The 26,567-nt window shown below is 35.4% G+C and overlaps 1 protein-coding gene, 1 non-coding gene and 1 pseudogene across 2 annotated transcripts in view; 2 read left to right on the top strand and 1 right to left on the bottom strand.

The window, feature by feature from the left end:
• Window positions 1-6,031: 6,031 nt before the first annotated feature.
• Window positions 6,032-6,138, top strand: LOC146954585 (small nucleolar RNA R71). The gene has a single exon (XR_015025178.1). It is a non-coding gene; the product is annotated as a small nucleolar RNA R71 (small nucleolar RNA).
• An 8,663-nt stretch (window positions 6,139-14,801) lies between these two features.
• On the bottom strand, window positions 14,802-18,808 carry LOC146954584 (ankyrin repeat-containing protein BDA1-like; annotated as a pseudogene).
• Window positions 18,809-22,685: 3,877 nt separating this feature from the next.
• LOC146954583 (uncharacterized) overlaps window positions 22,686-26,567 on the top strand; it is a 5,942-nt gene continuing 2,060 nt past the window's right edge. The window contains exons 1-3 of the mRNA XM_085717161.1: window positions 22,686-23,130; window positions 23,240-23,332; window positions 24,712-26,567. The exon at window positions 24,712-26,567 is cut by the window's right edge and continues 429 nt beyond it. Of these exons, the coding sequence (XP_085573287.1) occupies window positions 24,724-26,567 (1,844 nt within the window). The 5' untranslated portion in view covers window positions 22,686-23,130; window positions 23,240-23,332; window positions 24,712-24,723. The remainder of the gene's footprint in view (window positions 23,131-23,239; window positions 23,333-24,711) is intronic.

The raw sequence follows: 26,567 nt of genomic DNA, 5'->3' as shown, positions 1-26,567 counted from the left end.
AATTCAACAACAAAAGAAACATAATCCAACAACAAAAGACACCGACCCTAATCAGAGCCTAAACCTACGACTCCAAACGATAGCAGAGATAGCTCCAGCTATCCAAGCACTCACCAAAAGCAACTACTCCTGCACAGCGTCTACCATCCATACAGACAGGTATGCGGCAAAAACCACTGGAATACAAGCATCACATGATTCATACATTCAAGGATTCATACATATCACATATACATAACCATCCCTCCTAGAATACAAGCATCACATGATTATTATCCCCCATTACTTGCACCTCAAGCTATCACATTATTATCATTGCATAACAGACATACTTAATCTCTAATCAAGTCATCGACAAGAGTTCATCATTATCAACATCAACCAATTAAAATATTACTCACCTCATTACTCATCTAGCATGCTTAACTCAACAAGTACAATTCATCATTTTAAAGTTATAAGCAAGTAATCATCATCAACAAAGAGATCACCACATCATATGTATATACATATACAATTCTTACTTCGTCATTATTATCAAAGTAACTATCATCAAATAGGTTCACCAAGTGTATAAGTACAAGCAAGTGAGACATGCAATTAGAAAATAGTTAAATTATTCACAACCATCAACAAAATCCACCAATGTACATATACACCAATCCACACAATCACAACATTCACCAAATTTCACCAATATACAAATTCATCAAGTCACATATTCAATTATGTCACAACTCATCAACTATTAAATTCCAAATGTCACAAGTATGTATTCATCAAACACACTTATCATCAACAATCATCATTCACATGCAACAACAAGATAACATTTCAATATGCAATTCGCCTATACTCGACACATATATGCATGTGGTACCGTAACAACAGTCATTAGATGCCAACCGCACATCTATGTAAGAGTACACCTCCTCTTTCATGTAAGAGTACACCTCCTCTTACAACAACTATGTAAAAGTACACCTCCTTTTACATTTCAACATATGACTCAATATGATATGATGCATGGACATACAACAACGACCCGATAATGCACAACTTCAACATAACAACTATCAACGACAATGTAAAAGTACACCTCCAATTACATTGACTATCTCAACAACATTTGCATTATCAAGTATTCATGTTTACACATTCAACAAATCACAATTCAAATAAGAGTCATCAACATGGATCAACATACATCAACATCAACTACAAATTATCACAATAATTCCATATACTCCTCATAAACCAAGTAAAATGGAACAACACCACACTTCATGGTAACATCTTATTCAATCATCCACAATCATCCGCATATCATCAATTAATCATATAAAATCATCCACGAAAGATTTGTAAGGTAATTGGTTTGAAAGAAGCATTTTCAACCAAGTTTGTCTATCTTTCCACCATTTTCAAAATAATTGAAGCAATTGAACCAAACTAAGTAAACAAGATCCAACGCCTCAACTAAGTATACCTCTAGGCCACATATAAGTGCAGTAGAGAATACATTTACGTTTCACCGGCTAAATACGACGAATTCATGAGAATCACAAAGTTCGTCTCTCTTTATCACTTTTCAAGAAATTTCCATTTTCAAATCAAAACAAGTTAGCTCCATCACATCATAGTTTAAATACCCTTAAACACCTTAATTGAACTCATAAAACTCAAGTTTCGAAGCTTGGAAGCAATCCATAAGGTTTGGGTTGACTTAGAAATAGTTATGCGAAATTTTTGTAAAATTTCCCTAAAACCCCCTTGGAGTATTTTCATCATAACTCAAAAACCAAAAATCATTTTCAAGCCAATCAAAGCCACTGGAAATCTAACAAAATTATCTACAACTTTTATGTTTACACCGAAGGCCAATTCAAAACAGAAACATGCAAAAAAGATGCACGAACGCGAAACAGGGGATGTTGCCAATGTGCGGCTCTCCCCAGCGAGTAAATCACTCGCCATGGCGAGTAAAGCCACAGGGAGCACCTCCTGCTCGCCTCCAACTCGCCTCCAGCTCGCTGTGGCGAGTTGGGACAGTCCTGTTACGGGAAAAACCCATTTTTTTCACCCCAAAACCCTAATTTTGAATTCCCAAAGCTCAAATTTGATCCCAAAGTTTGTTTAAACATTTCTAAACATGAAAAGACACTCAAAATCATATAAAACTTGCACCAAAACATCCTCTTAACAAAATCATCATTTGACTCATTTTTATGAAAACCTCTAGAACAACACAAATTCATAACAACAGCAAATATTATGATCACCCAAGGTTTCAATCATCAACAACAACACCTCACAACATCAACAACAACATCTCATATCATCAATTATTAGGCAAAAACACAAAGCATACATATGTACATAATTTAAGCTTGCAATTTCATAATCAACAACTCAATTAACATTCAATTTACATACCCAAACATTGCATCACAACATAAGCACGAATTTACCAATTAATTCCACAATAATCAATTATTCAAATAAGCATTTAAGTAAAGAATTAGGGTAGAAGCTACAACTAAGTGATTATGATCAAAGACTAACCCCCTTACCTTAATTCTTCACAAATTCAAACTATGGCTTCACTTTAGCTCCCACAACTTGAATCTCTAGCTCTCTCTCTAGCTCTCCTTCTTCAAACCCTTTCTCTTCTCTTGCTCTTTCTCTTTCTACCTCTTCTCCCAAATGAAAATGTTGGTGTAAACCCTATTTTCTCAAAGAATAGTGTTTATATAGGCTCTACCTAATTGGGCTCAACTCACAATGCCTTAATGGGCCTAACCCATTACTAATCTAACCCAAAATGTTATTACTCACTTAACGGAAAAATGTAATATTAACGGTCACTTACCGGTAATAAAACAATTCACTACAACTCCCTAGCACTTAGTAAAATAACCACTCTCACTAAGCACTAAAAATAATCCTCATCGAAATTACTAAATCACCCCTACTCATAAAATGACCAAAATACCCCTGAGTCCAAAATGACCGAAATACCCTTCTAACATCGAATTCTACAATTCCCAACCAAAAATATACACAGAGGCAAATAATCACATAAGAGCACATATTAACACACATAGGAGAATTAAATAAATAATAAAATAAATCTAGCGAAAAATCGGGTTGTTACAGAAGGTACCTAAGCACGGGGTTGTGGATGTTACTAGCCTTATTGGAACGGGAATTATATTGCTCTAGCCTGGTGATACTCTTCCAAAAGGCAACAGGGTCATATTCGTCCGGCCTTAAATTATGATCCCAAGAGTTATGAATATACCCCACATTTTCGAGGCCTAAGTCTAAGCAAAAAGTTTCCAAAGACATCTCGTAATCAACATTTAAAAGCCAGAAAGAGACTCTATGATTAGGGTTATCTGTCTTCGACTTATCCTTACTGAAGGAAAGAGAGCTCAAGAACTCATAAGTGAAGTTTTCAAACCCCCGCATAGGTCTCAACAATTGGACCAAACCTAGGTTATTCAATAGCCTAACCACATCATCTCTAATACCTAATGTATTCATGGCACTATTATCAGGGTACCTACAAGCAGATAAAGGTTTAGAGACAAGAATTTTATTCCTATTCCTTTGCGCGACATCCTTGAATTCGATACCGTGGTTCCGGACTGCTGCTTGCCTTTTACCTGCTCCACTTCCCGAGCCTTCAACCTCCTTTCCTTTTCTCTCTGAAGCCATTGACCTTAGTTTCGGTTGGTTTGGGTTTAGGTTAGGTTTTGGTAAGATTTTGTGTGGAAAAGGTGGTTTTAGTGATGGGTTTGGTTTTTAATTAAGAAATTTGAGTGTTTTGGTGAGGATTAATGAAGAAATTGGAGTTTTTGGGTTAGGGTTTGGGGTTACACGAATTTAGTGAATTTTGGATTGTGATTGATGATTGTTGTTTTTGATGGGTGGATTGGGTTTGGGGTGAAGTTTAGAGTTGATTTGGTTTAGAAATTGTGTGATTTGGTGAAGTTCGGAGAAAGTTATGGAGGTTTGAAGGTTTGGGTTATGGAGGTTTAGAGAGAGAAGTTCAAGATGAAAGAGGTCGTGTTGTTTGAATGAAGGAAAAAGAAAAAAAAATTGGTTATAGGGGAGGGGTGTCGTGCACGGCCGTGCCTCACTCTCAGGTTTTTGTGTGTTTTGGGATTGCTGGACAGGCACGGTCGTGCCTCCACATGCATGGGCCGTGCCTCTGCTTCTGGTCAATGGCATCAATTTTTTTCGTTTTTTCACATCTTATTTGGACAAATACCTACAAAACAAAATAAAACAACACAAAACAAACAAAATAAAGCAATTAAATCTGTGGGTTGCCTCCCACGAAGCGCTCGTTTAAAGTCATTAACTTGACGGTTAGAAACACCTTCAAGGAGGATCAAAGAGATCATATTGTGCAGATGACGCTAAGAAACGTTCTTTCATACTATGATCATCAATAATGCAACAAGAATAATCAGTAGGGTCCTTATTAAGACTGGCCATTTAAAATCCTTCTCTTTCATCACTCACTTGAAAAACAATCCTACCACCCTTCACATCTATGATAGCTCCGGCTGTAGCGAGGAAAGGTCTTCCTAAGAGGATAGGGACTTCAGGGTCCTTCTCAATGTCTACTACCACAAAATCAGTCGGGATATATATCCCTCCTACCTTAACGGGGATGTCCTCAATAAATCCGACAGGGCGGATGGTGGTACGATCAGCTAACTTCAAGGTCATCTCGGTAGGTCTCAACTCACCTATGCCCATCCTCTTAAAGAGGGACAAAGGTAACAAACTAATACTAGCCCCTAGATCACACATGGCTTTCTCAACGATCTCACTCCCAATCACACAAGGGATGGAAAAACTACCTGGATCTCCAAGCTTTGGAGGCGATTTCTTTATGACATTACTACATTCTTTTGTTAAGGCTATCCTCGCATTACCCTCTATCGTTTCTTTAACAAGATATATTTCAAAAAATTTGCATAGAAGGGCATTCGAGATAAAGCTTCAACAAAAGGAATGTTAATGTAAATCTTTCTTAGCATGTCAATAAACTTTTTAAATTGTGCCTCCAAGTTAGAATTAGCAAGGCTTTGAGGAAAAGGGACTTTGGGCTTATAAGGTGGTGAAGCAAGAGGTTTTTCACTCTCTCCTATGGCTTTCTCACTCTCTCCTATGGCTTTCTCACTCTTCGGTTTATTACTCTCTTCTCTCTCAATTGTTGCGGTTTTCACAACAGGGTCCTCTAACTGTTTACCATTCCTAAGGGTAATAACATGTATATAGGCTTTGGGGTTGGCTTCAATTTGACCTGGGAAGACTCCCGAGGTCTGAGAGGAAGCAGCCACCTATTGGGCTACTTGGGAGATTTGAGTTTCAAGCATTTTAGTATGAGTAGCAATGGAGTCTACCTTTGATGTGAGTTTGACAAGATAGTCATTCAGAAATTCAGTTTGATTCTTAAGTTCTTGGAGCTGCTTGGATTGATTCATGACATAACATTCCATTAAAAGTTCCAAGCTAGATTTCTGAGGGACTCTCAGGTTGTTTGCATAACTAGGTGGTGCTATTTGTCCATAGGAATTTTGAGGAGTTTTATAAATTTTTTGATTTTGCCTCATTCCTTGATTGTATTAAGCATAATTCATTTTCTCAACACTTTTAATAGCACTACCTAGTTGGCACTCAACGTCAGTATGGCCAAATACACCACAGACTTCACAAGGAGGTGAAACAGGATCAGGTGTGACAGCACTAACATTTATTTTGTCAAATTTTTGGGGGAGTGCGTCAACCTTAGCAGCTAGATGATCAAGGGTAGAAATTTCATACATACATGCCTCTTTTTTAGAGGGAGAAGAAGCAGTGATGGCTCTCTCATTAGTCCACTGATAGTGTTTTTCGGTCTTGTCCTCGACCAAAGCATATGCTGTTGTATAATTCTTGTTCATTAAAGTTCCACCTACAGCTGCATCAACAATCATTATAAAAAGTGTTGACAATAAGCCACTTTTCTAAACCATGATCGGGACAAAGTCTAAGCATTTCTTTGAAACGCTCCCATGCATCGTAAAGAGATTCCCCATCTTTTTAAGTGAATTGTGTGATTTGATCCCTCAATTTAGAAGTTTTAGAAGGGGGAAAGAATCTGGCAAGAAATGCTTGCCTCATTTGGTCCCATGAAGTGATAGAACCAACTTCCAATGAATGAAACCAAGCACTAGCTCTATCCCTTAAGGAAGAAGGAAAGAGGTGCAGCCTTACAACTTCTTATTTTGCCTTCAAGGTTCCACTGAGTCTTAAGAAAGTTGAAATATGGAGATTTGGGTACTCAGTGGGTGATCCGGAAAATGGTTTTGCTGCACCAAGTTAAGATGTGCATGCTTTATTTCAAAGTTGTTACCCTCAACCGTTGGGTACACAATAATAGCATGTGGCTCTTCCGTAGAAAGGGTTGCATACTCTTTAAGAGTGTGTTCCTCAGCCATAGCGTTATTATTTCGTGCTTCTCTCCTTCTTTTATGCAAGAATCTTTCAATCTCAAGAACGAATTCACCAAGACTTTTGCTTCTTCGCATAAAAAAATAAGAACCCAAGAAGTTAACGATAAAAGAAAATAAAGAAAAAGTAAAAGAAAAAAAGGAAAATAAAAACAATCTAACCGCTATTAAAAAATTAATTAAATTGCCTAACACCCCGGCAACGGCGCCAAAAACATAACGCAGTAAATCCGCAAGTGCACGGTTTACCGATGTAGAAATAAAAGATTATCGTTCCAATAGGGAGTTATGAATTCAATTAACTTTCAACAATGATTAGAAGAGAGTTCAAGTTGAAAAGTTTGGATTTTGTTTTAAAAGAAAATAACAATAATAATAAAAACGCCCTGGGATTATTGGTTCATCTTGGTGACCAATCCTTCACAAACCAAACCTTAAACCTAGAACTTTATGTTGGACCTATTTTTTAAAGACAAGTTTCTCTTTGGCTTTTCACATCTCCTTTCGGTCTCAGTGAATGTATTTCGTTAGCAACCACGACTATTCTCAGGGTCGATTTCTATTGAAACCCTTTAAGAACGAAACTTTATTGTGTCAAGGTTTGCTAGACTATTCTCATGTTTTGCAATCCTTGTCTAATTTCACTTGTTCCAATATCAAAACTTCATCTTTCGATCCTTCGCTGGATATTTGTGATGATGAATTAACAACTATTAAACTTCGTCTTTCGGTCCATCGATTAATACTTGTTAATTCATTATAAAAACGGTAAAATAGATTAGAAAATATATTTACATAAAATTAGGGTTCGAGGCTTGGTTTGATAGGGATTAGGTCATTAGACTCATCCAACAATCCCAGGAATAAGAAATCTACTCACTCATGTCATTATAGACATAGAGAAGAAGAAGAAGAAGAAGAAGAACATAAAATAATATAAAGGAGAACTTTTATTCAAAGAAAAAATTGACACTATTAATTTTCAAGAACAAGAGATGATTCAATACGTTTGCTAGCTTCTCTATTTATAGTCTACAACTACTTAAGCCCCAAGAAATACATCAATAGAATGTTCCACAAGAAACCATGAGCTTTAAGTCAGAAATAAACTAAACAGATAGCTTATCCGATAAACAAAAGTAGCAAAAGGAGTGTTGTGGTGCGCGCACGGCCGTGCCACTGGAGACACGGGTCGTGCCATGCCCTCTGATGGTTGGCTTTCTTTGATATGTTGGAGGTTTGGGCGGTGCTTTGAAGGAACGGGCTGTGCCTGATATTTTTGCACAAGATCTTCATATTTTTGGCCCGAATCAGCTCGAAATCTCCTTTCTTTTGCTCTAGGACTCAATTTTTAAAATATTTGTTCCTGAAATTAAATAACTTGCAATCGAAGTAAAATAGTTCTATAAAGGAAATAAAAACACATAAAATCTAAATAAAACAGACTCAAATAATCTATTAAAAACACTAATTAATGACTCATCAGTCCTCCTGGGGTATCTCTGGCTCTGGCTTAGGCTGAGATCCTGCTAGTTTCCTTTCCACTTGCTTGGCAAGGCTCCGAATATACTTCTCATCAATTGAGCCCGTAAGTCTCTCATCAAAAGGTTCTAGAATCTGTACACCCTGGTCATGAACCAATCCCATGAAGAAACCGGGGAATGACAACTTGGTGAACTTATGTTTCAGACGACTCAAAGCCTCATGCTTCATCTCTCTAGAAATAATCTGAGCCGCATCTACCTCTCCTCCCTTAATTATGTGCCAAATCAGCGGGGTAACAAGCTTAGGGGTGGTGGTGACATGACTCTAGGGCCACACATTGTGTACCAAGAACTTAAAGATAATTCACGCTGGGAGGGTCATGTCAGCAAAATTTGCAGTGGTTCCGTCTTTTCCTATTCCCACATTATAGTGCCTTATGGGTAATAGGATCTCTCTCTGGATCTCACCATCGTCCCAAACCTGGTCTTCCTCATTTTGGCCATACTCACATAGGGTAGGGACAGTAGGGTCCGTAGATGGTGGCAAAGTAAGCAGGTTACCGAGGTAGGTGTTGATGGTGCCCCGGTCAAAGTGAATGGTGGTACCCCTCACATAGGTTGTGTAAGAATATCGGGCTTCCATGTCCTTTTTTTCACAGGTTGGCATGGCATTAGCGTAGAACTCTCTCATAATGTCAGTGTTAATCCGGGTGGGGTGGGGGTTCAAGAGTTTCTCCTATTTCCTAATCGCAAACATATGATGGATGTCAGCAAATGGTCATGTCGGGTTAATATGGAACACCTTGTGATGCTAGGTTCCTTTATCTAGCTTAAGAAACCTGTCATAGTGGTTGTTGGATGAGAACCGGTTTTGGTCTGGGTTTTTAGGTGGTGGTATGGGGCGGTCAATGACACCGGATGTGGAAGCTGGGGTTCGTTTAATGTTGGATGATGATTTTGGTGCCATCTGCAAAACAACCAGAAAATATCCATATACAGAGTATAAACAATTAGCATAATATACAGAATCAAATAGGTCAAGGCAGATCGGGCAATCAAACAAAAAGACAGTTATGGGCTCGCTCGCTTGCAGTACACTTAAGCGAGCTCGTAAGCGAGCATTCAAATGAAAAACTGGGCTGACACGCTTGCAGCACGCTTAAGCGAGCTCGTAAATCAGCATTCAAAGAAAACTGGGTATTCACTATGAATGCTCGCTTCAAGCGTGCAGCATGTAAGATATTTACATGTCATTTTCCTATGTACACTTGAGTATATTGGGATCATTTCCGCAGGGAGTTATGTATATCTTAAGCATTTCAACGACAATTGTCATCTTAAGTGTTTGGGTATAAATGTTTGTTTTTTTAAAACTATTTTAACTATTTGACATAAAATAAACAGAGACGAGATAGGGCTATTTCGCTTGGGGTTAGAAATACTCAATCCAAGCGTAACAACTGCAATCCCACGATCAAATAATGGATTCTAGCTTTTTAAACGATATTATCACAATCACTCAACAACATCATTCATGTCTAAATAATGTCGCGATTTCAATCGTTATTTATGTCTAAATAACTTCATGAGTTCATTCGGATTGTTTAATCGATGATTTCCCAATCCATTAAACGATCTAAAAGCATTAAGTTCTTGATTACAAATTGATTATCAAAGATTAAATTCTATGTCTAGAATGAAAACTTAGATAAATTAATATTCTCACCCTAGGTTCAAAAGTATATCTCAATAACATTCCAAATCTCAAATAAAGCATTAAACACAAGAATAATGTCAATATTGAATAAATAAGCTAGAACCATATATTAAATGATCAAAGATTACATAATAGCTTGATTGAATACCTCAAAACCCACAAGGGTAGATGTAGCTATATATGTCTATGCAAGCTTGGCAAAGGATGAAAGAAAGATGAAGATTCCATGCCTAGATTCATGATGTCTCAACAAATCTTGGGAAGAATCTAATCTTAACCACCTTGCTTTGTGTTTCTCTCTCTAGAAAAGCTCTATTTCTCTCTCTAAAAACCAGAAAATGCAATAAAACAGTGATAACATCGTTGAAAAAAGAAGAGAAAACTATTTATACGGGCACAATTTGTGGTCGCTCTCTTAAGAGAGAAACGGCCGCTTCAAGCGAGCGGCTAAAATATCTTTCGTTGGCCATTGAGGAGCTGCCACATGGGCCTTATCCACTGCAGATTGATGAACTTCGCTTAAGCGTGCTGGAAGCGTGCAATAAGTGAGCAAGTTTGGTGCTCTCGGGAACTTGCACGCTTAAGCGAGCTGAGGTTGCTTCAAGCGTGCAGTTGATTTGAAATAAGCGAGCAAGAAGCGTGCTAAAAGCGTACAAAGTGGCTGCCCTCTGGAACTTGCTCGCTTAAGCGAGCTGAGGCCGTTTAAAGCGAGCAGTTGATCTTCAACAAGCGTGTAGGAAGTGTGCAGATGAGTTGCTCTCTGGAACTTGCACACTTAAGCGAGCTGAGGTCGCTTCAAGCATGTAGTTGATTCTTGGAAGCGTGTGGGAAGCGAGCCATAAGTGTACAACTGATCTGTTCTCTAGAACTTGCTCGCTTAAGCGAGCTGAGGTCGCTTCAAGCGAGCAGACTTTGGTTCAGGAGCTTCTTTCTTGTTCTTTGCTTGTCATTTCCGGCATAAATTGGGTAGAATCAGGCTTGTAAAGTATAAATGGTAAAAAGTACAACATTTGGTAGCTTTTCCTTAGATAACTTGCAGAACAAGTCACTAAAATGCTTAATTTAACACAAGAATTAGATTACTTTTGAGCACTTATCATTCATCGCAAAATTCCTAAAGTCAGAGGCCATGTTAAATCCTCTATTGGTTTGGTGATCACAAAAATCTCAAAGTCGGTAGATGCGCTAAATCCTCTTTTAGTTCGGTTATTGAAAATATCTCAATGTTGATGGTTGCGCAAAATATTCTTAATTCTTATTGTTCGGTCATAGCCTATTCTCTTTATAATTTATTTTATTTGACTAAACTCTCCAAGTCGATGACTACGCTAAATCTTCTTTTAGTTTGGTCATTGCAAACTCCAATAAAACAAATTCATCATAACCAACTCCCCACACTCAATGTCTATGTTTATCAAATCAACAATTTCTTTCTATCAAGTTAATATTTTTACCAAACTAATTGCATTATAAATATCATTTCTTCAAATTAAACAACTCACAAACATTTTCTACATCAAGAAGATACGTAGGAGAAAGAGTCAACTTTTGTCAAGGATAGTAATAACAAAACCTTATATTTATCTCCCTATTTTTTTGGGTGACTTTCTCTCCCTATTTAAAAAGAATTCATTTTCTATTTAAAAAGAATTCATTTTCATTTAAACAAATTTTAATTCATATATAATGACAAGAAGAAATAATTATTTTTAAAGATAACAAAATTCTGCAAAATTGACTAGAGGAACCTTTTCAAACGGATGTTGTATGGTGCTAATTAATATCTTTTCTACGGATAATCGACTCCCAAGCCTCAATTTTGGTTTCAAAGACCTTTTTTTCATTTTCAAGGGTTTTTACGATGTTTTTCATATAAATTTTGGTGGCGACTTTATTGTTTTCCAGCAATCCTTGGATTTTAGGTTGCAAAAGTACTCGTTTTTCGAATTAAAGGTGAATAACAATCAACCCTTTCCTTACAAAACCAATCATACTTGATTTGTGTTTCTTCTGTGGCTATTCATTTGTAACTGTAACTACAATTTAAAATCTTGATATATGGTTTTTTGAAGAACTTGAACTCATCACCAAGGCAATCCAGAGGTTGACTTGAATCCAAAAGGATTGGAAAAATCATTTTATATTATCTTTTCACAATGGGAGAATTAATACTTGTTGAATATAATGACAATCAATTATCTTTTACTCTTTTAATTATTTTTTCTTCTTATAACCGATTGGTACAAATTTCTATGGAAGTTATTGCCATATAACCTTATGTTAATGAAAAGATACCAACGGATCCTATGATCAGAGTTGTTGTCATTAGTACACTTCAATGCTCCTTCAAAAAAAAATTAGTACACTTCAATGCTGACTATGACTAGCATCGTGAAGAAAAACTAATATGGAGTTAGCTTGGTAATATATGGAACCAATTGGATATTAATATATGGAACGAAAGCGGAAATAAAAATATATTGGTTCAGACACACAGATGTCTAAATTTTGGGGAGCAAAATCGGATATTGGATTGCACCGGAGGTCCACCGAAAATTTGCTTTCAGGCAGTGACTTTTGTCACGGCACAACAATTCTCTTCTATCTTTTCCAATTATGTGAAATATATTTTTCTATTAATATTTCCAACAATTTGAAAGAAAATTTATATATTTAATTGCATGAAAAGGATCATTTGGTGCCCTGCCCTCATCAATTGGATGTTAAAGAATGTGGCATGTGATAGTTCAAATAAATTGTCGTATAATTTGAGGTAAAACAATAAGCTTGGAGTTCAAGTAAGCCTTAAACTCAAATGTATTAATGAATATAAGTTTGTGTTTTCAAGGGATTAAGTATATATTATGCTATCTTGGAAATATTGCTGAAAAGTTTAAATGAAAATATCTACATGGGTATTATTAACTATTATTTTTTTAAAACAAAGGATACTTGCAAAAAAAGCAAGCCCCTCCTATTAACAAAATCTAATCTGAGTAGGAATGTGATCCCACCAAAAATGAGTACTAAGTTCTAAGCCAATGGCAACGAACTTATCAGCACAGTGATTCCCCTCTCTATAAATATGAGTTACCATCTATTTCTTAAGTTCCAAGGCACAATGGATTTAGACTTGAAAGCCAAAGTGACTAACATTGAGTCTATTTCAATCCATAGATGATTCCATCCTTTTTGAGAAGCCATATCTATTGCTATATATCATAGCTCCATTGATTTCAGCAGTAAGAGAATTACCTATGCCAAGATTGAAAGAGAAAGCTCCCAAGAATTCAGCATTACAGTCTCTAAAAACACCTCCACAAGAAGAGGGGCCTGGATTTCCTTTAGAAGCTCTGTCAATATTGCACCCAGAGAACTTCCTTAATTTTGGGAGCATTTCCCAGTCACAACCTGACTGAGAGGCTTTAAGGAGGACATAGTCATGAATAGAGGGTCTAGCAGCCAGTCTAGAGCAATTTCCAGAAAGAGAGGTGCTAGAAATAACAAAGATAATTGCTGTTCTATGACTGATTTTCCTGTCTTCAAATCTTCTTTGATTTTTACTGTACCAAATGGAATTGAAACAATTAATCACAGCTGCAAGAACCACTAACTTGCACAAAGGAGACCAACCTCTATTGCATAAATCAAGAGCATCAGAAATGTTATCAAAGTTGCACTGCATTTCAAAATACCACTAAGCCAGTGCCAAATAAAGCTAGAGAACTCATAGTCAAAGAAAATGTGTTTAGATGTTTCAATGTGTGAACCACAGAGGCTGCACATTGATGGACCATAACAACCTCTAGTGCTAAGTTGTCATCAGTAGGAATCTTGTTATGCAAGCTTCTCCATAGTAATAGAGATTTAGAGGGCGGAATAGCACTATGCTAGATGATTTTATCCTAAGCAAGATTTTGACCAATAGGAAATTGATGGAGGTAAACTTTTTTAAAAGAGAACTCCCCATTCTGAGAGTGAATTGAGGGATGAATGTCTAAAACAGAAGTTAGAGGCTCTCCACACCATGAATCTGACCAGAAATTAATGTCTGCACCATTACCAAGAAGTCAGGAAGAATTTGTAATCACTTCTGAATACTTATGCTTTATACTACCCCATAGATGGATGAAGAAATGTTATATGAAATGGGAGATTTCTTGCTCAGCACTCTATTCCTTAGAAAATGAGCCCATTGCAGGTTTGATTGAACAAGTTCCAAACAAAGCTTAAGATTGGGTCCTTCATTAATCTTAGACAAAGATCTTAGACCTAAGCTACCCTCGTTCAAAGGAGAACAAATTTTATCCCAAGCAACTGGAACTAATTTCCTTTTGTTGATATCCCCACTCCATATTAAGTTTCTGATCCATTTTTCCAGCATCTTGATTAAAAAATTGACTGGCCAGGAATAGATAGTAATACAACGAAGGAGCATAATCTGAATAACACTTCTCCACTTTCATAAATGGTCATATTTAGGCCACAGAAAATATCAAACGAAAATTCTGAAATCTATAAGAGAATTTTTAGTTTTTAATTTTTTTTTATCTTATAGATATTCAAATTTGTGCCATTACTTTTATTATAAATCCCAAATTAGTTTTGTTCCATAGATTTTCAAATGAAACTATAACAACCTCTAGTTTACCATGAAGGTTGCAAATTTGAGAAAGACTATTTTAAAGAGAGAAAAAACTTTGGCATAGACTTTATTGTATTCTATTCTTTTGGAAGTAGATGTTAATAAAATATATGAAAAAAAAAATCTGAATAGAATTCTTATCTTGGGCTAGTCACCGTGTTTTTAATTCTTATCCTTCTTATATTGAACATTGGTTGATTAATGATAATAGTTAACTTTGCTTTGGTCAAAAAATATATATAATTTACTGCACGAGTTATTGGTTTATCCGGATTTCTTGTTTGCTGTTCTATTTTGAGTGCATTTCTGTTTTCTTCCAAACATTGAATAATCAACTTTATTCCAGAAGACCATCACACAAATTATGGACATGAGTAACACATTTTCTTCCAAACAAAATTTAATATATTACACATACATCAATAAAATGCAAGATATGATTAAAATTAAAATATTTAATACATTGATTCACAATATGTTACTGTTGAACAGAAAAAAATATAACAATGACAAGGAAAATTACAAATCGATATTGAGATCTCAGTATTCATCATTCTCGTACCATCACCTATCTATCTGGTGACCATAACCTGTATAGATGGTTCTCCTAGTGAACAATGATTTAAGCATCTATTAAATATCTTAGCAATTCTGTGTTTAAGCATTGAGTACACTTCAACAATGACGTCAATCACCATGACTAACAGAAATGAACCAAAAACGATGAATAAAATCAAGGAGTTGACATGTGTAGGTGATATCCTCCACATAGAAAATAAATAACTAGCGGTAAACCAACCCATTGGAGAAGCCACTAGACCGCCTATTATTCCATATGGTATCATAAATAATATCGCTAAAATTGATACAGAAAAGGAATACATATTTACAAATAAAAACAAAAAGAATTCATATCCTGACAAGACTGATTTCCCAGCATTTCCTGGAATAGAAATAGTAGAATTTGAGGAAGTGATGTTCCCACCATTGTCATCACCGGCACTAACCTGATAAATTCCACCAGGAGGACTTAATCCTGATTGATCGATCGCAGTTGCAACAAGAGTTGCAACTATCAACCAAGTGTTGCGTTGCTCATCTGTTATATTTGTTTTAATGCGATTTCCATAAGTTGACATATTATCTCTTTTTGTTGTCTTTGACCTGAGTCTTTGTGCACGTGTGCGAGAATCAGCGACTTCTAAGCTAGGTTTTGCTCCAACCCTTAATAGTATACTCTTGATCTCTGCAGTACTTGCTATGTCTAATGCGGTTTTGTTCTCCTTGTTCTTTGCCCCCAAATTTATACAAGTACTAACCAACAATAGAAGTGCCTGTGCTACCAAGAAATTAATGAATAATATAATTGTTAGATATCATTCATGTTAGCAACTAAGCCACTTATCTTATTTATAAGTTGTACAGCACCAAAAAATAATAAGAAATATGGCCATCATTTACGACAAAACAAAAAGAAACATGACTATCATTTTTTCTTTAAGGTTCTTAATGTGTTCTTTTTTATTGGGGAAGAAAACAAGAAATATATAAAGGAGACATATAATTTTAGCTATTGAACAAGATTACCTGGGGCTCACTACTTAGTGCTGAAATATGCAAAATGGTGTTGCCTGCTTTATCCCTCTGGTTTAATATTCCATTTTCCAGCTTTTGAGCGCCTCTTCTTTTATTTCTTTTGAGCCAGCTAACAAGTACTTGAAGGGCCTCATATTGTTGATTCTTAACAGCAATATGCAGTGCAGTCTCGAATCTCACAGTCAAGTATTTAGGGGAATCCGGACAAAAAGAGAGAAATTCAGCTAAAAGTTCAACCTCACCATTTTGACTTTCAAAATGAAGAGGAGTTAAGCCCTCTCTTCTTTAATTCTAACAAGGTCTTTAATGTTGTGCACAAAGAAAGACACTATATATTTTTGGTCGTTTTTCATAGCGAGATGGATGGGGCTGAATCCTTGGGGATTTAGCTTCCAAGCAAATGAAGGTTTTAAATTCATAATTTCAATGGTAAACGAGATATGACCCATTGATGCAAACGAGATATGAACCATTGATGCAGCAATATGTAACGGAGTTTCAACAAATGGTATCAAATCTATATGCTCCAGAATGAATGGATCTTCCTCAATTACTGCGTAAAGGAGATCTATATCACCTTCCTGAGCTATTACTTGTGTTCATGTTTGAAACGTTAATTATTCCGCAATGTGCGAAAGATAGGTTCTCAGCTACTATTGCTGCTATTAAAACAATTTCTCACCGTACCTCTTGGTAATTCAATATATTATTTCATTGACCCGTGCACAGTGTATTTTCTTAAAATGTTTTGTGTATTTCTTTCATTGACTTGTGTGAGTTTTCCATGTGCAATGTCTCTGATTCCCAAACCTTTTGTCGTAGGGGAGAATTATTTTATCTTTTTACTCGGAAGTTAAAATAACACTCTAATTGCTTTGAAGGTATTGAGACTCATAACCATTTTAAATTCAAATTTTACATGACTTTACTTGTTTTCTACGGGATGGGGTAGTGAAGTAGTAGAGAATCTTTTTACTTCCATTCTTTTATTTTTTGGAATATGATATCAATGCTTTGGTCAAAGGAAATAATGAAAAGAAAAGAGTTTTTTAATTTAATTTGGTTAGCTACAACCTGGTTCCCTGGTTGGAAAGAAATAACATTATATTTAAGGAGAAAGTGACAAATGTGAAGGAGGTGGTAGAAAACATAAAAATGTTATCTTGGTTTTGATTTATCAACGAAAATCTTATTCCTCAAATATATTTATTCTATCAATGCCTTTAAAAGATAAATTTCTCCAACTTCACATTACTCCTTAGTTATAGGTTTTGATGATGTTTTATTTTAGATGTTGTTTGCATTCTATGTTTAATTAGCTCTATTGTGAAAGCACCCTAGTTAATCCATGATTCTATGTTCTCTACACATGTGTCTTATGTTAAAATTGTATTTAGGAGCTTTCTTGTGAGTCGAGTTTTTGTTTAAACAGTTTTTTGAGTCTTTTTTATTCAATTTAGAATTATTTTGAATCGTATCAACCATGCTCTCTGGTTTCTTTTCTTGGTTGTTCATGAGATATGAATCGAATCAAGTATATCATTATTCATTTCACTTTGATATGATTCCAAGAATTTTTTAAATCCTTTGATTCGATTCATTTGACCCCTTTGCCATGTGTTTAGGTTGTTTGATAATGTATCAATGTTCTTTGAATCATATCAATCATCATCTGGGACTTAATGATTCGATTAACTATTTCCTATGGAAGTTTGAATCAATGCAATCTTCATCTGAAATTTGTCTGAATTGTATCAATGTTCTTGTGAATCAATTCAATCTTCATGTTTTCAGAATTCCTTTTTTACACAATTGAATCGTATCACACCTTAGGTGAATCGATTCAAGCTCTTATTTTTTGACTAAAATTAGCTCTTTTCACTCACACCTATATATAGTCATCCCACACATTTTCTAAGCATTGAAACAATATGCAAATAGACTCTGAAATCTTCAAACCCTCTCTCTCTACTTTTTCTTCAGATTAAACACTTTCTCTAAGATCTTTGTATAGTGTAAGGTCTAGGTTGTTAGGTGCTATAGGATATGTAAGATTTATTTCTCTCAAGGGTCGGACTTGGTTGTGAATCAAGGACCTAAAGAAAAGAAGGCACTTTCACCTCCAAAGGGTTTATAGGCGTCAGAGAAAAAGGTGTTTGATAAGAAGGCTCCCCCGAGGAGGTATTACCAACCAATAGCTGATGTGAATTCCTGCAACTTTAACTTTGGACAACCTCGACTCTAGATTTAACAACATTAATTTTTTGATGGACAACATCAATATGACCATTAAGGGAGACCATAGCAGATGACCCAACACTCGAATTACCACCCTGAGGAGAAACAAAATTTTCACCAGTAACGTCTGTAGGATTCGGGTCCCTATTTGGTATCGGATCATGTAACTAAACATTTGTAAAAAGCAGTACCCATTCGCCTAACAGTTGGCTTCAGGAATTCACCTCATCCCCTATTACCATCGTCTTCCTCCATTTCAAAGAGTTGAGGACAACCTTTGTTAGTATGCCCAAGCCATCCATAGAGATAGCAAAAGACACCTAGTTTTTCATACTTGGACTTAATAATAGCAAAGCTTCCATCTTTGATTCAAATCTACCATTCCTTTTTCAAAAGATGGGTGACTTCAATTCTAACTTTCAGACACATAAGAGAACTGTGGCGTGTTCCTACTATCGTACTCATTCCACTCACCGAGAACATTACCTATACCATTCGCCACCCGTTGTTGCACCAAGTCAAAGGGTAAGTGATGAACCTGAACCAATATATCAAGATGATTGAAATTCATGCTCATCGGCACAACCCAAGGAGCAATTTGATCCACCACCATATTATAATTGTCATACAACTAAGGGCCCATCTCATGGGGTGGATTGTATTTCTCCTGGGGTTGTGCCGATGAGTGTGAATTTGAATTATCTTGATATCTGGGTTCAGGTTCATCAATTACATTTTGGCTTGGTGCAACTGTGAGTGGGGATTGATATAGGTAAGTTTCTTGGTGAATTGAAGGAGTATGATAGTAGGAACACGCTGCACAGTTCTTATATGCGTCTGAAAGTGAGAATTGATGTCACCCAACCATTGAATAAGGAATGGCAGATTCAAATAAAAGATGGCAAATTTGCTACTATTAAGTATGAAAAACTGGTGTCTTTTGCTATCTCTGTGTACAGCTTGAGCATATTTAGAAATGATGTCCTCAACTCTTTGAAATGAAGGAAGATGATGGTACTAGGGGATGGGGTGAGTTCCTGAAGCCAGTTGTTAGACATATGGGTACTGCTGCTACAAATGTTTCGTTACATGATCCGATACCGAATAGGAACTCGAATCTTGCATATGTTACTAGTGAAAATTCTGCTTCTGCTCAGGGTGGTAATTCGAGTGCTGGGTCATATGCTATGGTCTCCCTTAATGGTCGTACTAGTACTGTCCATTAGGAAATTAATGTTATTAAATCTAGAAGAACCAAGGCTGTCTAAAGTAAAGTTGCACTAAATTCACTCTAATGCCTCCTCGGGTCAGCCTTCTTGTCAAACACCTTCTCTCTAATGCCTCTAAAAGTTGCGCCCCTACCTAAACAAATGCTTGGATTTCCGGTTATGAATGGTAATGCTTACAAAGGCGCTTATGCTTTTGCTGCTGATGATGTCGATGACAACATACAGGGTATCGAGTTGAAGAAAAGCAAGAGAGCTCTTGCTGCTGTGGCTGGTCAAGAGGTGATTTCTGCTAGAGGAACACATGATGAACTTAAATATGTGTCTGCTGCTTCTGGGATGTGGGGAATATTCATGAATATTCAAGTTTGTGAGTTTTCTTACCCAAGACAAAGAACCCCTAAGTTAGAGTTCTCAAATTAAAATTGCTATTGGATCAGCTCATGTCCTTGAGTATCTCCATTGTAAAGCATATCCTCTTGATAAATATCAAAACTTGATATCTGCAAGCATCTTATTGGACAATGACTTCAGCGCAAAACTCTCAACTTCTGGGCTTGCTAAACTAGGACTTGTTGGAGACAAGACTCATGTTTCAACAAGGGTAATAGGTACATATGGATACAGCACACCAAATTATTTTATGAGTGGAAAATTAACTCTCAAATTTGATATCTACAACTTTACATATCAGAATTCATGAGCTAATTTGCCACTCAACAGAAAAAAAAAAATGGTACATAGAAGCAATATGTACTCGTCACTCTTTTTGAAACATGAGTATCGTCTCCAATATTTCTTAGTTTAGCAAGCTCAAAATATCAAAGTTTCCGGCTGCAGTCATGTTCAGTAAGATGTTTGCAAATATCAAGTCTCGATAGATAATAGGCAAAAATATGCTTTAAATGAAAGATACTCAAGCACCTGAGTTGCTCGAAAATCAGTAGGAATGTGTTGCTAGAGGAGTCTACGTTTCTATTTTATGATATAGTGAATGTTCCTATGTACTATTGATATGTGTTAGTTAATCGATTAAATGAATAATTTGTTTGATTAAATAATAATTTAATCAATTAAATCAGTAATTATTTCAACAAAAGACTAGCCTAAATGCATACTTGGAATATGTTTTTTTTTATGTATTAGAACAAAAACAACTTTGGTGGTAATAACAGTTGCCGCTAAAACTTTTACCGGCAATTACTTAATCGTCGTTGATTCTAATTTCGTTAAAAGTTGTAGAAGCAAGTCTAACAAATGCTGGTAAAGACCCATTTAATTTCTGCTATAAACTAAAACTTATTGTGGTAATTGTAACAGCCATGAAATATGCGAATTTCATGGCATGAAAGTCCTAGTTAATTTCATTGAAACAACAAAACAAAACACAATCATATCATTACAATCTGCAACAAAACAGTGTGAAATAACAAGTTTAAACTAAAAACCTTAAATATAAAAGAAAATGAGGTGAAATAGAATAACATGATTTAACACAAAATCAATTTTAAATGTAACAATTACCTGGAAATTATGACCAAATTCATGAAGAAGACACTTTCGAATGGAAGCTTAGGGATCAAAAGTTCAGTACTTTTCTGGTATTTACGAATCCCACTGAAAAATCACATTAATAAAAATTCAAAACAATGAAGACCTAAATATGATTAACCATTAGGTTAAATAACAAATTACGGATGGCAACTGTTCTAGGGCAAGAAATATAGTTTAGACAAAGAAAATATTGACAATTATGAAATGGTCGCTAAATAAATGCCACTAGAGGCAAATGTTGAGTCATTATTGCGTCTAGGCTTAAATACAAAAGGAGGGACAAAATAAAAAAATTAACTCACGGATTGAAGACATAAAATGTTGCTGTGATTTTGATATTAATTGATATTAATATATGAGCTTGGATTTTTTGACCCTTCTTTACCAAGATGGGCTAATTACGGTTAAGCCCATATAACCTGTTACCCTAACCTAATTACAAGAGATGCAACCGTAATCCCATCACTGCCGCCACGGATTAAATGGAGCAAAATAGGCGGTGGCGGCGGCCGAGAAAGGGAGCACAAAGGAGATGGTTCAAGCAGTGGCGCCGCCGGATCTATAATTGTTTTTGTGATTATAACATAACTCAGTGTGAAATACATTACAAACCCTATGTACCAAAAAACAATAAAAATTTAATAGACCAATCTACGTACCAAAAAAAAAACTAGAGAAAAGATTGAATTCACTGACCTTTTGTTGTGTTTGTGTGTCTCCTTTTACAAAAAAATACAACAAAAGAAAAATGATACGAGAAATGACAACTTTTGTGTCTCGTTTTGATTCCGGCATTGCCTCTGCTTTTAGGGTCCATTTGGTTCAAGAATTAGTAGGGGAGGGGAGGGGAGGGATTTTAACGGAGGGGAGGGGAGGGGAGATATTTTAATTAAAAGTGTGTTTGGTTCACAAGGGGAGGGGAGAGATTTTAAAATTATTTTACTGTTTTACCCTTAAACTTAATTAAATAAGAATAATAAAGTAACGAAACAATAACAATGTAATCGATAACAACATATGATATAGACGATGGAATAATGAATTAGTAATAGGGTTGTTACAAGGAGTAATAAAAGTTTTTTTTTGAGGGAAAGATAACTCATTTCATTTCATCCAAAATAATAGAGTGAATACAATATGGAGAATGATAGAAAGTAGTGGGACTAGCATGTAATATAGAAGCTCGAGCAAGATTATGAGCGACTCTATTAGCTTGTCTCCTAACATAAGCTAGAGCATAACTAGCATTCACTACTAGAAATAAGATATTTAGCAGCGACTTTTTCTCAGCGACAATCAATTTGTTGTCAATAATATGCCTATAGCAACGACTTATTTAAGTCGTTGTATTAAGTTGTTTTTTTTCACAACAATTTCGTTATCGTTGGGAAAAATGACTTATTCCAACAACAATTATTATCGTTGGAAATAATACAATTTTTTGATATACATATAGCAACGACTTATTTAAGTCGTTGTAATAAATTAATTTTTGTCACAACAATTTTGTTATCGTTGCTAAAAATGATTTATCCCAACAACAAATATTATCGTTGGAAATAATACAATTTTTTTATATGCATATAGCAACGACTTATTTAAGTCGTTGTAATAAGTTTTGTTTTTCCTAAAATAAGCTGTTTTTTTTTTCACAACAATTTCGCTATCGCTGGCAAAAATAACTTATCCCAACAACAATTATTACTGTTGGAAATAATATAATTTTGTAAAGTCTATTAAGTTTATCCAAATTTGTAGACTTTTTTTTTTATATTTTTAAGGAATCCAAGTTTGTAGACTTGTTCATTGCCACTTAGTTTCAAACTGTAATTTTGTTCTATAAAAAAGGATATGGAGGACAAGCATCACATATGTTGCAACTAATTAATATTAAAAAAAAAATCAAAGAGCACGTATTAGGAAGAAAAGAAAAAAAAAAAACTAAAATTCACCCCAACAAACATTGAGAAAAAAAATGTTTCACGTGACATAAAAACAAAACAAAAGAAAAAGAAGAAACTAAGACTTCTCCCTCTTTCTCTTCTTTCTCGCCAGCCATCTCTAACCCCAACCCTCAACCCATTCTTTCACTCAAATTTCTCCATGCATGTCTTTTATCCAAGCTTCTTCTCCACCTAATTGAAGGAATCAAAGGGTAAGTTGAAGGAATTTTTCTATCCCCTTTTCTTCTCTCAACTTTTCCCTCAAAATCTCATGATTTTGTGTTGAATTTTTGTTGTATTAACTGAAAATTGCGATGACAGGGATCAGTATAGAAGGAATTGGAAAAGGCAAGGAGGTTTTAGAGAAAAAAGTAGAAGTTGGAGGCCTTAGACATCAAGAGAAGCTAATTTGAGGTGAGTTCCCTAATTAGGCTTAAATTTCTTAGTTAGGGGATGTAGATTGAATTATGATGAAGAGATATTAGATTGTGTACGATAATTGAAATCTCATGAGCAAATATTAGATTATGTGAATAATCCTGCTGAAGTAACAAAAGGGTCAACAAAACACTTATGATGCAAGTGAGAGTCTATAGCTCAATAACGTCAGAAAGCTCAAAAAGTGATTATTTACGAAATTGATAGCAAGGGAAAGTCTATACCTCAAAAGGGTCAAGATCAAGGAACTGTATTACTTTTGTAATAAGAAAACTGTTTACCAGGTGAGATGTACCTTATCAAAACCTCCAAAATTATGCATCGTATCAAAATAAAAAGAAAAGATAGCAGTATAAGAAAAGCTATTAGTTTTCTAGTAGCAAAAGTTGGATGAAAAATCCAATCTAATACATTAATAATAACAAAAACTACTTTTCATTCTTTGAAAACCAATTTAGAGAGATATGGAAGTTCATACAAGCATACAAACATCAAAGATAATGATCTTTGCACAATGATCTTTAACTTTTCCAGTATCAAATATTAACACGCACATGCATTTTACTTATGCTTTGATTGAGAAATTAAAATTGAAAAATGCATATGTTGTTCACATTAAAATCGAATCAAAACCATACAAAGCAAGCCATAGTTGTGAACTAGATAAACGCGAATGCAAGAATCAACGAATCTGGTTGTATAATAACTAAGAATAACATAGCAATTTCTCAAGCAAGCATTCAATCGACCATTACTAATTGAAACAAAGGCTTGAATCAAAATTAGACAATTATTAGATAATTGGTGATTGGATTATTAATTTAATTTCCTGGACTATATATGTATATATAGTGAGCTGCTGTGTGCTTTTAGAGGGCTGTTTTGAGGGCTGCTGTTTTGGATTTTGTGGTTCTGTTTTTTCTGTTTTGGCAGCGTAGTGCCCTTGGCAATCATGCTAGAGGTGCTTTGTGTTTTCTGGCTGGGCAGCAGGGCCTGTTTTCATGAGGTTATATTGTTGAGGTGTTGGTTTTTTGTCTTGGGCCGCCTTTTAGCTCATACGCTTCGGTGTTGTATTGCGTTTTTTTGGACCAAATTATTTTATGAGAATTAGTTTTGAATATTTTAAGTTAAATTTATGATTTGTTTCCATTAGGTTTATAACACATTGAAATAAAAACAAGCTTTTAATGCATTGAATTTGTCACATATTTTTAATGTTGTGCATATTTTATGATTGAGAATTATGTTTTTTATGGTGAATTTGTCACATTCTTATGAGAATTATATTTTGTATAGTCAATGTTTCATTTGTCACATATTTTTAATGTTGTGCATATTTTATTTTTGAATCGCAGGATCGTGTGATAATGCCTAAACAAAATAAAAGATGGATCAACCTTAAAGATAGAAGTTTACCGGAGTATTTAAAAGGAATGGATGACTTTTTAGACTTTGCTTTTTCTGGGCCCAACCCTCCAAACACAATCAGGTGTCCCTGTTGTAGATGCAATAATATTAAATTTAAGACAAGAAGTGAAGTGGATCGTCATTTACTTGATTTTGGATTTGAACCAAGTTATGATAATTGGGAGTATCATGGAGAATCGTCGGATGATTCATCAAGTGACAGTGATTTGAAGGATGCAGATGACATTGGCTGTGGTGCTGATCATGAAAGGAGCGATGATGCTCAGACGTTCAACATGCTTTATGACATGCATCAGTCATTTAATGCGAATAGAGAAAATGTGTTTGATCATCCTACATCTAGTAATAGCAATGAAGAGCCAAATAAGGAAGCTAAAAGATTTTATGGATTGGTAAAAGATGCTGAACAAACATTATATCCAGGTTGTAAAAAATTCTCCAAATTATCTTTTATTATACGCCTTTTTCAAATGAAATGTCTGTATGGATGGAGCAATACCTCACTTGACTCACTTCTAAAGCTATTGGCTGAAGCTTTTCCCGGAGGTAATGTGCTTCCTGACTCAATGTATGAGGTTAGAAAGATTATCAAGGATCTTGGACTTGATTATGTCAAGATAGATGCTTGTGATAATGATTGTATTTTGTATAGAGGAGAAGACTATGAAAATCTTAATGAGTGTCCTATTTGTAAGAAAAGTAGATGGCAGAAAGATAAGAAGAAAAATGTCCCTAATAAGATACTTCGCTACTTTCCCATAAAACCAAGACTACAAAGGTTATTTATGTCAAAACAAATTGCAGAAGACATGACTTGGCATAAGAAGAAGAAAATTGATGATGGGGTTTTAAGACACCCAGCTGACTCTTTGACTTGGAAAAGATTTGATGATCAACATAAATCTTTCTCTAAAGATGCACGTAATGTGAGACTTGGCCTATCATCAGATGGTTTTAACCCTTTTGGTATGATGAGCACCAATTATAGTATGTGGCCTGTGGTTTTAGTTCCTTACAATTTACCTCCCTGGTTATGCATGAAACAACCCAATCTTATGTTATCGTTACTTATTCCCGGTAAAAATAGTCCTGGAAATGACATTGATGTTTACCTTCAGCCACTAATCGATGACTTCAAAGAGTTATGGGATGTGGGTATTGAAACATATGATGCTTTTTCAAGATGTAATTTTCAATTGCGTGCAGCCTTGTTATGGACCATTAGTGATTTTCCAGGTTATGCGATGCTTTCGGGATGGAGTACTAAAGGAGCACTAGCTTGTCCTTGTTACAATAAAGATACTACCTCTTGTCATTTAAAATATAGTTTCAAGCAATGCTACATGGGCCACCGTAAATTTTTACCCAGTGACCACCCGTGGCGTAAAAATAAGAGCTCATTTGATAATACAAGGGAGGTTAGACAGGCACCACAGCCATTGACTGGAGAGGAGGTCATAGCACAACATGAAAAAATACAGCCGGTTATCTTCGGTAAAACTATAAAAAAACGAAAGAGAGAGGAAGGGGAAAAGCATAATTGGAAGAAAAAAAGTATATTTTTCGAATTACCTTATTGGAGGACTGTATTGTTAAGGCACAATCTAGATGTGATGCACATAGAAAAAAATATTTGTGAAAGTGTTATTGGAACATTGTTGAATATTGAAGGCAAAACAAAAGATACTTTCAAGTCTCGAATGGATTTGAAGCACATGGGATTCAAGAAGCCACTTCATCTTATTAGGAATGGAGATAAGTATACCATGCCCCCAGCACGTTA

The sequence above is a fragment of the Medicago sativa genome, chromosome 1, assembly GCF_051527215.1.
Source record: "Medicago sativa cultivar Bolivia chromosome 1, Bolivia_mono, whole genome shotgun sequence".
Taxonomy (NCBI): Eukaryota; Viridiplantae; Streptophyta; class Magnoliopsida; order Fabales; family Fabaceae; genus Medicago; species Medicago sativa.
This window is presented reverse-complemented; position numbering and strand designations above follow the sequence as displayed.